Raw genomic sequence first — 15,785 nt, 5'->3', positions numbered from 1 at the left:
TACTAAATGTGATTTAATACCACTTTGGAAGATGACGGCGCACACTGTAAAGTCACGCTGCCGTTTGTCGTGCGAGCGCTGCCGGTGAGTTAGCTTCAGTTGTTTCGGAGCGACTGTGGCCTCATTTCTCCGCCCCAGTGAACCAGGACTATGTGCTGATCGCACAAACGTCCAGCTGCATGAATTAACACGTGACGCTTGTCACAGATTACTCATTTTATTTGACAAAGTGAAATACACACGCACACACACACAAAAGGTTGTTACTCAAAAGCTGCGAAAAGCGCCAACATTTTAAAAAAATACCAGGTAAGTTTATATCTCACCACGTTTCAACCATTTTGTTTTCAAGGATCACATTAAGAGAAGAAAACAACAGATAAGGTCTGAAAATGAAACTCTTTCCTTTCCTTGGATTGTCTCATAAGAACAGAAGAAAATATGTTATTTCAATCAAACAGCTGCAGAGACAGAAGTGGTTTAAACTAACAGCCCTTACAATAATTTATAGCTTCAGGATCGAGGCACTACGTTCCTCTCACACGCTCACGTTCCTCTCTACTGTCTGCACTCGCTCACACTGACACACATTCAGTCACACTTCGTGCAAATTCAGGTGGTTAAAATCCACAGATAAAAATTGACACACTATTTCACAAGTTGTTAAACAAAGCTGCGAGTTGACCCTGACAAAAACAAAGCTATAGCTAGAAATTAACGGTGATACATTACAGCGCATTAAACATTACCTTCGCTTAAAAGACCGACGTTAACAGTTCATAAGTTACGAATAAAATCCCAAACTCAACATTCTTTCACGTGTAGTGTGTGACTCAAACGGGAAAAAAAGTAAACCTAACGGAGAGAAAAGTGAAGTTTTCTTTGGAGGAGTAAAGAATTCAGCTGATACTTTTTTTTTTTTTTTTTTTTGAAAACTGAGATAGTATAGAGGATCTGAAACAGGCTGGCCCTGCTGGATCATCCTCCTTAAAGCTGAGTTGTACCTGGATGCATAAACCAGATTAAAAACTGTCCAGGCGTGTTAATGTGCCACAGCTTCATCCTGCTGCGCCTCCTGCTGCTGCTGGTGTTCTCTCCTCTTCATCGCTTCGAACACCGCCATCTCCTTAGCCTCCTTTTTCTGGTTCCTGGCTTCATACTGCAGCCTGGAAGCCCAACAGATATTTAAAGATAAATCAAATAAACAGGTTAAACTGTGCTGCGTCGCTCCGGCGGTGCAGTTTGTGCGGCGCGTCACCTGTTTGCGATGATCCTCTGCACGATGTCATCGGTGGTGAGACTGTTCCCGCTGTCGATGGTTCTGAAGATCCCCCTCCTCCTCGGCTCCTAAAGGACGAACACACAACTTACTGCATCAAAGCAATCAAGAGCCAAAACCAAATGGAGACCTTCACTAAAATATCACTGCAGAAACTGGGTCTCCTGGCGCCACCTTGAGTTACAAAATAGCAATGTAATAAATGAAGCAATGTAGTGATTACAACTCCTGGGTGCTGAACAGATTGTGTGTGGCAGTACTTTTTAAACATCGTTTTTTGTTGTTGTTGTTGTACTCACAGCGTACGGGTCGACCCCGTCCTTGTCTGGGAACACCTCGGTTTTGCCGTGACAAACCAAATCCACCTGGAAAGTAACAGAAATGCAGAAAACAGCAATAAATGTAGCATCCCTAGTTTATCTAAAGCAGTGAAAGATCAGGATGATGTCATGTCAAACAGCAAAAAAAGGTGTTTAAGTAGTTTTGTTTAACACATTTTTAAAGTTACTATAAGGCGCACCTTCAATGAATGGCCTATTTTAAAACTTTTTTCATATATAAGGCGCACCGCATTATAAGGCGCATAGAATAGACACTACAGTTAGGATTACAACCCGTCCCGTATTGAACCTGAATGAGACATGATTTGTTCTGTACTCTACAAATATGGATGTGTAATAATAAAGAAATGGTCCCCGAGTACTTTATATCGCAGGCTGCCCCAGTCATTGTTTCACTCACAGTGTTGGTGTTGCGATATTGTGCCCAACTGCTTTCTGGGTAACACGCTGCCGCCGCAGTCTCTGTCTCTCTTCCCCCCGCCCCCTCCCGGCTTTAAATGTATAGGGGCTGGTCCCTTGGTAACCCTAAATTAAGTAACCTGAAAGCTGTTCTTGTTTAGCATGGATAAATTACTTTGATTTCCATAATCTCCACTGGGGAAACATGTCTTCAAATAAAAATTGTGAAGAAACAATTTGCCTGTTAGAAGTTCCACTATATGGAAATTATCATCAATAAAACAGTCAGACAGAGGATGAATGACAAGGTTTTCAGCGCTATTAAATAAAAACCTGGTACAGTGAATGATAGTTTTTGGTGTTTTTACACTTTCTTCTTGCATTTGGGAGCAATTTGCAGCCATGTTTCGGCCAGGCTGCTATTGTTCTCTTTAGCTGAACAGATAACATAGGTGCTAATTAATCCATTAAGAGAGAGTGAGGAACTCACCTTGAAATGATCCAACAGGTCCTTGCCCACTGTATAAGGAGCGCCAATCACCACCTCTGACACATACTATACACACGCACACACACACACGCACACACACACACACACACACACACACACATACACGCACAGGGAAACAATTAGGGAAAACAAAATCTCCCGATACCTTTATTCTTCTATAAACGACTCTTAACCACAAAGCAAAGCTAAAACTTTTTGCTTCCTTAAATGTTAAGAAATGTTGAAGTCTCTCAAAAGACCTTTCTCAGAACTGATAGCAGAGCACAGACACCGATTGTGTAACATTGATATAACTGACACCAACACACACACACACACACTCGCGCACACAATGCAGACAGGTAACAAGGATTCATTGTTCTTGGCTGACCGCTAACTAGCAGGAATGAAGGGCACAGAGCCCGGTTCAGGCCGCGGTGCTGCGAACATGAAGAGCAGAAGAGCAGCCCACCACTCTGAGCATCAAGCAGTGTGTGTGTGTGTGTGTGTGTGCGTGCGTGCGTGTGCGTGCGTGTGTGTCTGTTTGAATGGGAGCTCACCCGACAGGCGAGGACGCTCAGAGTCCTCTCGTGGATGTTCATGATTGGGTAGTTCTTCCCCTTGTAGCGGTTCACTTCCTGAAGATGGTGGAAGGAGTCAGGGAGTGGTTTTACATTCATATCAACTAGATGTTTAGTTTTGACGGCAGCAGAGGTTTAAAAGTTAAACTTTCTCCCAATCCTGGACAGCAGACGACGAGTTTCCGAGTCCAAACAGGTTAACTGTGCTTTCAACTGATCTTTCTAGTGCAAAATGTAGTAATTGGAGATTAGTGGAGTTCAGCACACCTGGTCAAAGTGCAGACCGACGATAACATAGGCCCTCTCCGCCTGCTTATAAACCATCTCCAGGAAGTCAACATGGCCGATGTCTGCAGAAGGTCAGAGGTCAAGGCAGAAACATTTCTAATCAGGAGGGAGCTCATAAAACAACACAGCCTCTTCCATTTTGCTGCTGTTTTGTTATATTTTCGTTATTTACTGCGGCAGATTCTCAAAGCAAACAGCATTAAACACATGAAGACGCTAAGACCAGCAGATGGGACCAGTAAGAGAATACCTTCTATATTTTGCTACATCTCTGACCCGGGTTTCGTAAAGCCAGAAATGTGACGGATTCCTTTTTTCCTCTCTTTTCATAGATGTTTAAAAATTGCCCGCAGTTCTCAGTGGATTACTTTTTTTGAGCTCAACTTAAGTAATACAAACACCACTGCTTTTTTAGAACGTGATGCTAGTTACTATAGCTGTAAATCATATTAAAAAATATATAAACAAAGGCAGACGGTATGCCATAACGCATGCAAAATGCCTGGTTCGTATGTGGGGAAACTGCCTCAGAGCAGAGTTATGCTGTACGGTTAGCAGACTTGTTCCAGGACCAGCTGTGCTGATGTACGCTGTTACAGAATTAGACAAATACTAACATTTAAGCACATTTTCTCGTGTGATAAAAGGATACGGAAAAGATCAAAAGCTCCCGCCACATAGATGATGGTGTCTCCAGGCTGCGGCTCCTTCCCTGAGGCAAACTGGATGATCTTCTGGGATGTTTGCAGGAACTGAGACACCCCCGTCCACGGACTGTGGACTGTCGCACCCTAAAAGACAACAACGGCAGAACTTAACAGAGACTCTCCACTGTCGCTGCAATGACAGAACGAAAGCCATGTGTAGTTTCATGTCTCTCAAGACGGAAACCATTCATTTACCTTTCCAAAGTTGTCAGTGTGGAGCTGGTAATCTGTGTTTTCCTGCAGAGAGAAGCACGCCAGATCAGAGGCACGGTAAGCAACAGCGGGCGACATGCTGAACACAGCAGCGTGAACCTACCATGTTGCTGTGGTGGGCTTTGGTCATCAGCAGCATTCGTCCCACCAGGTCGGTGGTGGAGACGCCCTGAGTGCGTTTACACTCTCTGTAGCGCCCGGCACTCTTAACCTCTGCGTACGTGTCCTTGCCGTCAACGGTTAGCGTGATGTCATCTGACAGACAGGAAGCAGGAGCTCAAACTTTGAAGGAGCTTCCACCAAATCATCTGCAGCACTTTACAAAAGTATGCACACTTTTTTCTAATTTTGTCATCCACTAACTAACATGTTTTATTGGGATACTATGTGATGAGGTCGTGTATAACTGTGAAGTACAAGGGGGGAAAAAATACACAGGTTTCCAAATTTTCTCAGAGAAAATCTGAAAAGTGTGGGGTGCACTTGCACGTAGGCCAAAAAGTTGCGTTTTGATCTCGTCTGATAGAAGCACATTCATCTACGTGTTTGTCTGCAGTGTCCACTTCACAGCCTGACCTGTGGAGAACTGGAAAAAGGACCCGTTCTTTAATAAAGGCCAGATTTGTTGTGCACATCGCTGGTTGTGTGAAGTGAAGATGTCTGTGAACACCTCAAACTTTTGCCTGATAGAAAAGTACGGCGAGAAAAAAAACCCTACACAGAATGTGAGACTGAATAGTCCTGTCGCAACAAAATTTAAGACGTGTGATTCACGTATTTAAGGCCAACTTACATTTGCTTTAAGACATTAAAAAGCCTTTATAAATAAGGTAATTTATTTTGGATAAATTACCTTAAGACTTTTTAAGCAGAGACCCTGTTCACACTAAGCGTTATTTTGTGTTGATTTATCACATCAAACCCAAATGAAACAAAGTGGAGTGTATTGTCGAAACGTGACAAAATGTGTGTTAAAACAAAGGCTGCCTCACCTCCGTGCACACAGGAGTCACAGTTGTATTTGTCCAAAGTCTCCAGAGTGGTGACATAAGGTGCTCCCTCTACTATCTCATCCACCCACTTGATGGCGCGGACCATCTTGTAGCGTTCTTCCTGAGTGAAAACCGGAGGACCTTTGTGTTTGGAAATCTCAGCTGTGAAAAGAAATTCTTGGAGTCAGATGCTTATTACTGGCATGTCTGCGTCATCACAGCTTTTACATGAAACGTAATATGTCATGTCTTTATTAATACAAAAACATTCAAACGTGAAGGAGGAGATTCATCTCATGTGCATTGGTCTTACCATCTGTGTGGACCCCAACTATGAGGTAATCTCCCATCGACTTAGCCTGCCGCAGCTGGTTGGAGTGACCGTAGTGCACCATGTCGTAGCTGTGGAAACAAGACACTAGGAGTTTTAAAAACAATAGCTTGAAGAGGGCACTGCTTCAGGTCAAAAGAGGTAAAACAACAACCACCCAGAGGGAGGCTGCAGCAACAGCACCCCCGCCGACAGGCTTTCTTCTTTTAAAAGCAACTATTATCTTTTAAATGTCCTCCAAGCAAAGACGGTCAGGGCCAACTAAACAATCCTTTTTAGGTTGAGTATTCACAATTCGGCTCCATGTTTGAGGCTTTCCAAAATTATCTGAGTTAATTTCACAAAACAGTGTGGGGCTGGTGGGTTGTAGTGATAAAGGTCACTAGGACGAAGGTAATGGCCACAGGCATCCTGTCGGCCACCGATGAGCAATGTTTATTTGACTTCAGTCAATAAGTAACTAAGGCAATTGATGCTTTGCTGTACTAAACCAGGTATTTGACTCAATGAGAAAAGGTAAATATGAGGAGAAGCAGCTGCTTTTACTAATACAATTAATAAATAACTAATTTGGACACTTTTGATTTGTAGGGAGTTAAAAATGTTTTCCAGCTCTGTAAGATTACAGAAAAAACCTTTTCTTTACTGAAGTAAAAGTGGATTCCAGCAGCGCATTAAGGCCAGAGATTACCAGAAACATCCAGGAGTTTAGATCCATTTGACCAAGCCGATCGCTTTTGTTGTGAATCATGATCGGTGGTGTTGTGGATAAAACGATTCTGTGTCCTTCCTCTGTCTCTTTTATCTGCTCACACTGCCACTGCTTACATAACCATAACACATGAGACTGGCGACAGTCACACATGAACAAAATGAAACTGATAACCAATACCCTTTAGGGAGGGTCCAGAGTGTGGAGAAGATAAAAGCAGAACTCGCTCTACAATGAATGTCACTCTGTATCTGTTCCATTTGGATGATTTTGTAACATTTGATCATTTTTTGCATCAAATCCTGTTTTAAACTTTACAAAACTCATATCAGTGTAAAACTCAGAGGAGTTTTGTGGTCGGGACCCTTAACCGGTGAAACGGACTTGGTTGTTGCACAGAGAGGGCTAAAAAGGTGCACTACGACAGTGGTCAGAACCAAAATAAATGACAAAAGATAAAATAAAGTGTTGTCTGAAGTTAACAATTAAGCATGTGAATATGTTTGCTTTTGGGAATGGGTCTGAGTTTAGTCAGAGGCTTCTTCAGAGTCACTGTAATACTGACTGCTACAACAAATCCTTCCTGCCCAACAGTATCTATGACAACTCTGAATAATATGAAATACAGTAACACTACATTTCTACACAAGAACAACAATACACAACTAGAAAATTTCTGAAGAAATTTAATTGGGGCCTGCCAAAATGTGCCCGTCGGTTGAACCCAGCGTTCTGATGCTAAAAATTAGCATCAATGCTAATGTAAACTACAATGTACTCAATAGCATGTGGAGAGTTATAAGCATGTTGAGTAACATGGACTTACTCCATTCAATATCTTAAAATTAGTGTATAAGCTAAAATTAGCCAAAATGCTAATTGTTGTTCAAAAAACATAAGATTTCTTCTGCTCTTTTGAAATACTACTTAACTTACAATAAGTACTACTCAACAAGAATTGTGCAGTTATTTTTTTCTGAAAAGTGAAAGTTTTCATTTTTTTTGTCATTGGTGGTAAATATATTATAAAACAGACATTCAATACAATAGCAAAAATCCGATTTATACTACGGAGCAGTTTGCCACCAGAAAAAAGTGCTCATCTCAACACCAAATTAATTAATGTTTATAAAACATAAACTCTTTTGAAATACTCTTTATCTGTTTAGACACAAGAAATTTAGTTGGTAAATTTTGCAAAAGTAAAAGTCAGATGTTTACTTTGTGGCACTTTACTACCAGAAAACGTGTTCAAATAGAAATGGAGGGCTGGCGGACATTGCATGAGGCCATGTGCTCGGAAGAAACAGTTTTGTTCAGTTCAGATTTTTTGTATGTCCAATAGTTAGTGAATGACAGACAAAATTAGACAAAATTGGCTAATTAAGAGACCAATTAGCCTAAACACTTATTTTCCCAAATAGTCGAAAAAACCGGAGCACCCGGAGAAAAACTTTGCATCCAATCCATCCATCCAATTATGCAATTGATAATTGTTACCGCCCATAATCCTGAGCAGTCAAGTGGAGAGGAACAGCTTCCTCTTAACAGGAAGACACTCCAGCTTAGAGAGACTGGTCATATTCTGTGAGCAGTTAAAAATTAAGACGACTAAGTAGACAGAAAATAAAGAAACACTAGGGCTGGAAGACATTGTATGAGGCCATTGAAGGAGTGTGTGCTAAAAAGACACACATTAAGAATCTGAAATAGACAAGTTCATATTCTTCGTGAACAGTCAGTGAGTGAGAAAAACCAGAGCACCGAAGAAAACCTATGCATTTAATTTAGTTTAAAGAGTGTGTTTGTCATGAAATATGGGTGATGGTGGTGAGAGAGAACGCACCAGACCCAGATAGGAGATGAGTGATGGTTTTAATGATGAAAAAACAGCTCAAAACAGTCCAAGGAACAGCCAGCACAGTTGAGCGGAAGGCTAATGCTCATCACTGGTAGCAACTGATCAAACAAGACTGACATGAGAGCTGAAGATGACACAGGACAGTAACGACAGTTCCACTGTGACGACTCTAACGACTAGGATCCAAAAGCACAGAGAAAATAGGTGGCATAAATACACAGGGGGTAATCACAGAACAAGACAACCTGGGAACAATCAAAGGGGAAGACAGGACAGCTCAGAGACTCACAAGAACCGGAACCTAAAATAAACACACAGAGAAAAATCAAATCCCCACAGTGTCCATTTAAAGCGGTGGTCCCTAAACTACGGCCCGCGGGTAGTTTGGGGACTAAACTACCCAAATTTTTGGTAGTTTAGACACATTTTGGTGACCCAACTTTGGGGCCACCAAAATGTTCATCAAATGTTCAGGGGGCCACATTTGGTGCAGCCCCCTGAACAATACCAGAGAGAATTTACATTTTTTTTTCCATATACCGTATTTTCTGGACTATAAGCCGCTACTTTTTTCCTAAGCTTTGAACCATGCGGCTTATAGCCCGGTGCGGCTTGTATGTGGATTTTTCTTCAACCACCAGGGGCTCTTTAGCAGGAAGTGAATCATTGGAAGTCAAAATTGGAAATTAAAGAAGAAAGTGCCCATTAAAACGGAATTAGGTTTTAATAGGGAATTGAAATTTGAGAATGTTGTTGATCAGTTAAATAGCATTGAGGGGATACTGGGATCATTATGAGAATTTGAGGTATACATATTAGGATCCAGTAGATGGCGGTAGTGCAACAATAATGGATGCAAGCTGCCGTTGAAATCTGAAGAAGAAGAAGAAGAAGAAGAAGAAGAAGAAGAATGCGCCCATTTTCATTTAGCACATGCTAGTAGCACATGCTAGTAGCAGACACGAAGGATCAGCACTTTTACTGTTAAAGTTACCGTTCGGAAACTACCGTAATCAGTTCAGTTAAATCTAAACTTGGTAACTTTTTCTTTGTCAACCGCAATAAATGTGATATTTATTTATACTTTGTTATTACTCAAATTTTGGGTGTCCGCCCCCCTCTGCTGCTGCGGCATCACTGTGGAAAACCTGGAGCGGAAGAGATATCTATATGTGTATGTTTACTGGTTTTTTAAAAAAAAAACTTTGGGGGTGCGGCTTATAGTCTGGAAAATATGGTATTTATTTAATAAATAGTGTTATTTCCTGGATTTTTTCTGCGAAGAACCCAAAGAGGATTATTTGATCGTGCTTTCTGGAAAACAATACATTTTTACATTTAGGCACTCCTGGAATCGTCACACTTTTTCTGTTACAAACTGATTCCGGTCCCCTCCAGAGAAGGGAAAAGTTATGTGGTCCTCACAGGATAAAGTTTGGGGACTCCTGATTTAAAGAGTGCCTCTGTTCTATCAGATAGCCATACGCTGTCAGGATAGCATACATGCAGTGAGTACGCAAGCCCGCGCATGCGCATTAAGAAGTCCGACCGTTAGTGGAGTTGTCAGTTCAGCATACGCAACAAGTTATGACGAAAATAAGTCATTAAATTGTTTATAATATGATAACTAGATAGCTATATATGCGTTGTCGTGGTTTCAAAGTGTATTTAAAGCAGGATAGCTGCAGCTACAACACACGCCCGTGTAAAACTCATTAACTACTTAACCGCCAAGTCAGGATGCCATAAAGCTGTTAATAACAAAAGGCGCTTTCGCACTGCACGGAACGGTACGGAACGGAACGGTTGTGTTCGCATCACACTCCGGGGTGCCATCGAAGCCGTGCCGGACGTCATTATTTTTAAAACTAAACAATGTGGTTTGAGTTGGTTGGTTGCTAACTGCCAATTTAATAAAGAAGAACAGTTACTACTACAACGACAACAATGGACGACATGGATTTAATTTTGCTGCTCATCAACCTCATACAATTAATTAAATTCCGCCAACAAGCAACCCTCAGAAGACAAAATACTGAACGACTTCTACGTATTGCCAGGAGAAATACCGAAGAAAAATACCGTAGTCTGTAGTATAGTAATATAGTAGTGAGAGCCAGCTGTCAACGGAAAATCAACGTCTGACTCCATAACAACCAGCGGCCAATCAGCTGCTGGTTCTAAGCAGAACCGCTTGGCCGGAACGATTGGAACCACAGCTCTTGTGGTTCCATGGGGCCGGGTGGAACCGGTCGCAAGTTGTAATGCGAACACAACCGTTCCGTTCCGTTCCGTGCAGTGCGAAAGCGCCTAAAGTATATGATGATCTACGTCATGATTCTATGTTGCTGATTAAATAAAATCATATGGTAATGACAGCGTATAGATGTCTGAGCTAAGCGTATGACTATCTGACAACGTATGCTGATCTGACAGAACACCCTCCCAACAGTTAGCAAGCGAGAGACAAAGGTAAATTTAAAAGACACCAATTAGCCTAATCACTTTTCCTCCGAATGGCAGGAAAAACCGGAGCACCCGGAGAAAACGGGTAACACTTTATTTGAAGGGGTGTGCATAAGACTGACATAACACTGTCATAAACATGACATAACACTGTCATAAACATGAAGAAGTCTTTATGAATGTTTATGACAGTTGCCATGAAGTGTCATTCGGTAAATAATGACACTTTTAATGCAAAGTTGCTCTAAAAGTTCATCTAAAGTGCCAACTTTGCATGATTTTGTAAATAATGACAACTTAATGCAAAGTTGGCACTTTTAATGGACTTTCAATGCAACTTTTAGCGCAACTTTGCATTGAATGTGTCATTATTTACAGAATGACACTTAATGACAAGTGAGAGACAAAGGTAAATTTGAAAGACACCAATTAGCCAAATCACTTTTTTCCCCGAAAGGTAGGAAAAACCGGAGCACCCGGAGAAAACCTATGCATCCCATTTAAAGAGTGTATCGTAGAAAGGAACACAATGTTCAGTACAGGTAGGGATACAAATTATTAATTAATTAGTTAATCTAAAATTGATTAGATTAAAACAGAAAATTATGGTTATTGTCAAACAAAACAAAGTCTATGCGGACGTTATTATTTAATGATGGAACTGTCTGTCCGTCTGTCCGTCCGTCTATGCGTCTTCTTCTGCTTCTCCATCCGCTTCGGATCGCAGGGATAGCAGCCTAAGTAAGGAGGCCCAGATTTGCCTCTCCCCCGCCATTTGGTCCAGGAGTTCCCAGATCAGCTGAGGAACGTAGTCCCTCAGGCGTGTCCTGGGTCTTCCCCTTGACCGTCTCCCGGTGGGATGTGCCTGAAACACCTCACCAGGGAGGCGTCCAGGAGGCATCCTAACCAGATTTTCCGGCTCAAGAACATGGCCTTAGATTTGGAGGCACTCATCCTCATCCCGGCCACTTCGCACTCGGCTGCGAATCGCTCCAGTGAGAGCTGTAGATCACGACCTGATGAAAGCAGTAGGACCACATCTTCTGCAAAAAGCAGAGACGCGATCTTAAGGCCACCAAATCAGATCCCCTCAACACCTTGGCTGTGCCTAAAAATTCTGTCCATAAAAATATTGAATAGAATTAGTGGCAAAGAGCAGCTTTGGCGGAGTGCAACTCTCACTGGAAACGAGCCCGAGTTACTGCCGGGAATGAGGATCAGACTCTGATACTGGTCGTACAGGAAGCTCAGGATCAGATCACCAAGGTCCCCCACCTTCAGCTGCCATCCTTTTGATACTGCAGCCCAAAGCTCCATGGGTTAAAGCCCAGCTCCATGATCACAAACGCACCTCATGCTGAATTGCTGCGTTTAATCCCTAATGAGGGAAATTTAAAGTACTCTACTGAGGCCCTCCTGCCAGGTTGCTCGCTAATTTTTCTCTGCTGAGCTTCCATGGAAAAAACCCTCCTGCCTGCTGATATAAAAGGCCGCATTTCAGGCTTACTTTTGCTAGGTGGTGTTGGCTTCAGCTGGTTTGTATTGTGAGGTGTTGTGAGGTTGTCTTGAAACACTGGCTCCAACTTGCCTTCACTCTGAAGCAGAATTATTTGATTACTTATTGATGACGTCTTGGGTAGCTGGAAGGGTTTTTCCTGAATTGGTGGTAGAACTGGGACTTTTTGATCGTTGGTTTGTGGTTCAGCTTTTGGTCCTTCCAAAGCAATATAATCTTCAACAGCAATATCATCTTCAACCTCAGTCTCTTTGCTTTTCATTAATTTCTTCAAATTGTCATGTTGTATCTTCTCAGTCATATACAAATCTGTCACCTTAAGCACTTGGTCATTGGCTTTTTTAATGTCATCTAGATACCTCGGCCTGTATTCTAGAAGCAAGTTTAACTGATTTTTTAGGTATGTATTTTCTCTCTCCAGGTTTAAAATAGTATATTCTGTGTGAGGTAAAATGTTGTTCGCAGCTGCAGCCGCAGCCGCAGCCGCAGCCGCTCTCTGTCGTCTCGTCCTGGAGGTCTCAACCTGATACCGCTTGAGTTTTCTCACCATCTGTTGTTTTTTCTTCAGACCTCTAGATGTCCTCTTTTGGTGTTTTTGCACCGCTAATACACCTGTAGATGAATTGATCCTTGCTTTAAACAGTTGCTTAGTAGCTTCCTCCATTGGATCTTTTGGAAGTTTTTTCTCAAGACTTTTATTTTCCTTGTCTGCCTCTTTCAACCGCTTTTCCAGAGCTTTTACCTTGCCCTCAAGAAGTCTGTACTTGTCATTTTCTCTCAAAATCTCTCTATTCTTCATGGTGATTTCGTCAGTCTTTCGGGAGACCGTAAGCTCAAGCTTCTTCACTTCACTTTGGTACTTTTCAACCTTCACTTTGTATGCTCTGATTTCAGACATCATTTGTTTTGAGTCCCTCTCAAGGTTTTTTAAAGAGGTCTGAAGCTCTTTGACTTTATTTTTGTTGTCTTTTACCTCAGACAACTGAGTCCTGTGGGAACTCCGGTTCTCTACCTCGTGTTTTATCTTTGGGATTTTCTGACTTTCCAGGTGTTTGTTTTTCTTGAGAGAGCTGTTTAGCTCTTTGGTGATTGAATTGATTTTCTTATTTAAAAGCTCAATTTGTTCATGAGCTTTTTCCAAATCCTCCTGCAGTGGGTTCTGCTCGGTCAGTAAAGTAGATCTCTCCCTAAGTCTTTGTAAAACATCTATAACCAAGATAATCAATTCATCTTTAGTCATTTGTCTAATTTGAGACTGTGTTAATGAATCAATGTCAATTTGCGACATTTTGATTGTCCAAGCGATGTATCAGAAAAGCTACGAAAAAAATGCAATGTTAAATCCAATACGGAAAAACCAAAGCTGCTACTTCTACAAATTTGATTTGTAGAAATTTGATCAGATGCAGAACATTCAAGGCATCTCTTTCTTATGACACCACAACACTTTGACATCATCAGATTCCATCAGTGGAATAATGTAATGTATGCTATGTTGCTAGGCAACAGCAAACCCAGCTCACTTTCCAGCCTCCTGGCTGTTTCTACTTTATTGTACAAAACAACCCAATTTTACAAGCACATATACTTTTTATACAATATCTTGAGTGACTAGGAGTCAGTGATTACACTAAGAAAGAGAAAGAAACAAAGGGGTTACAGAATGACATGAACGTTATATGACCCATCAAGTGATTATTATTAGAAAACTAGACATATTAAATTCCTGAATTTAAGGCGGGCCCTTTAGTTTAGACCAGGCATCCGCCTCTGGAAAGAGTCAGGAACATCCTTTGCACAAGCCTGACATGTAGAACTGAGGGTGATGTGATTAAACGTCGCAGTGCAATAACAAAAACACAACACGCGAATGTCGCGTAGTATGCTCAGACTGACGGTTATCAATTTTGCATATCTCCTTGTTGTAGCTCCCTTCTCAGGATCAAGCAGAACTTTTTGATACCACTTTTGTGGGGGTGCACGCAGCGGTACGAGCCGCATTAAGGGTGATGGAAGAACAAATAACTTCAAAGAAAAGCCTTTTTGGGTGTAGAACAATAGGTTCCTGCCATGCATTGCTTGGGCAGGCCCCAATAATACCATAACACTACATTTTAGAAATGACCAGGAAACCCCAAACTGTCCCGACTCAAAGGAATATTTATTAAAAATAAAACAAATCAGTTTAAAGTAAAAAAATAAAAATAAAAAAAATAAGGATTCAGTTTTGAACCAGAAGCTGTCAGAAGGTGTATTTGATTATATTACCCACCAAAATGATTTGTTTCTGGTTATGTTTATGTTTATGGCTGAAATGTGCTAAAACTTGATTCATAACTTCCTTGTTTTGCGCACAGGACCAAAAACAGATACATGATTCTGCAACACGAATCAGTTTTCTGAGCAGCAGAAGCAGCAGCCAAATCATGCAGAACTCCTAATCTAATAACACCAACAAGAGCTTAAGGTTTCACCAAATAACTTCCATCTGACAGCTTATAAAGGCACTTAAATAAGCGAGTTTAAGTCTTTATTTATGCCAGTAAAATGTGTGAGAAAAAAATAATATTGTTTCTCCTGGAGCCACTGACAGCAGGACTTACTATGCAGGCTAATTAGAATATAACTACATGTTATGTTACATTTAAACCAGCTATCAAACGCCTGTTTGCCGTCAGAATGAATGTGAAATAGTTTACCTAGAACAAACACTCATTACGATATGAATTAAAGGCACAGGAGGATTGTGAGATCCTCCTGTGCAGGGCATAATACTTTTTGGAGAGAGAGCTACTAGATTAACATAATTTATTACATTTAATTTAGATAGTTATATATTTAGAGTATTCTCGTGACCAAATATCAATTAATATGCAAAACAAATAGAAAAGCTATCACAACACATCGGTTATACTCCTGTCATTAACTGCTAAGTAGCATGCTAACGGTAGTAGCATGCTAGTCAGCCGACTTATTTCCTGCTGGGGTTTTCCACACAGACAGCTTTAAACCAGACGAGCTTACCTATGCCACTAATACCAGTACAAACAGACAGAGTCCGACTCACCATCCATCGCACCACAACCGGACCACCCTCTTCCTTTTCTCCGGACTACACGCGGAGGCACCCGGCTTATTGCAACCGGCTTCTCCGCTCTGATCCTCGTTAGCGTGGTGTCCGTTTTTGATCATTTCTACGTGTTTACAGAGATACGTTTAATGCTTTGGAGCTGCTTTGTGTTTTAGAAAGTTATTACAATCTGTGCTGAAAGAATTAAACAACAAAAGTCTTCAACAGGTCAACTCCGCTTCTGGAGATCGGACGGAATGTCACTGAACACCGGCCAACGCCTCCGATTGCGTCACACCGATCGAATGTTCTCACGATGACGTGGTGATTGCATAATTAATTGAAAAAGAGATTTAAAGAAACAGAGCCCGAATTTGAACCAATGTATACCACTAATAAAAAAGTGTTGTAATTTTGGTAATGCCACCCTATAATTCTGCTCCAGCTCCAATATATAATTTCTTTTAAGAGGCAGAATTGAACTGAGTCCATACAAAATATTATGCTGCTTTCCTTCCTTCTCCCAAATATAATAGCAA

The 15,785-nt window shown here is 41.3% G+C and overlaps 1 protein-coding gene across 1 annotated transcript; it reads right to left on the bottom strand.

Annotated features, from left to right (window-relative positions):
* Positions 1–201: 201 nt before the first annotated feature.
* LOC103150515 (ethanolamine-phosphate cytidylyltransferase) lies at positions 202–15,561 on the bottom strand. Its single transcript, XM_007570179.2, has 12 exons — positions 15,244–15,561; positions 5,604–5,692; positions 5,291–5,452; positions 4,402–4,553; positions 4,281–4,322; positions 4,031–4,169; positions 3,358–3,440; positions 3,070–3,147; positions 2,510–2,575; positions 1,579–1,644; positions 1,259–1,347; positions 202–1,166 (listed from the first exon to the last, which is right to left on the bottom strand). The coding sequence occupies exons 1-12, from the start codon at positions 15,366–15,368 to the stop codon at positions 1,043–1,045; spliced, it is 1,215 nt and encodes a 404-aa protein (XP_007570241.1). The 5' UTR covers positions 15,369–15,561; the 3' UTR covers positions 202–1,042.
* Between the last annotated feature and the right edge of the window lie 224 nt (positions 15,562–15,785).

This window comes from Poecilia formosa, unplaced genomic scaffold, assembly GCF_000485575.1.
Source record: "Poecilia formosa unplaced genomic scaffold, Poecilia_formosa-5.1.2 Scaffold256, whole genome shotgun sequence".
In the NCBI taxonomy this organism is placed as follows: domain Eukaryota; kingdom Metazoa; phylum Chordata; class Actinopteri; order Cyprinodontiformes; family Poeciliidae; genus Poecilia; species Poecilia formosa.
The sequence above is the reverse complement of the archived record's forward strand: the minus strand, read 5'-3'. Positions and strand labels throughout refer to the sequence as shown.

Bases quoted from the DNA above. Each gene is read 5' to 3' on its own strand.
- LOC103150515 (XM_007570179.2), bottom strand. From the start codon at position 15,368: ATGATCAAAAACGGACACCACGCTAACGAGGATCAGAGCGGAGAAGCC. The intron at 5,693-15,243 runs GTGAGTCGGACT...TTGTTTCCACAG, and splicing joins CGGTTGTGGTGCGATGGATG to CTACGACATGGTGCACTACG. The intron at 3,148-3,357 runs GTGTGCTGAACT...CACCATCTTCAG, and splicing joins TCGGTCTGCACTTTGACCAG to GAAGTGAACCGCTACAAGGG.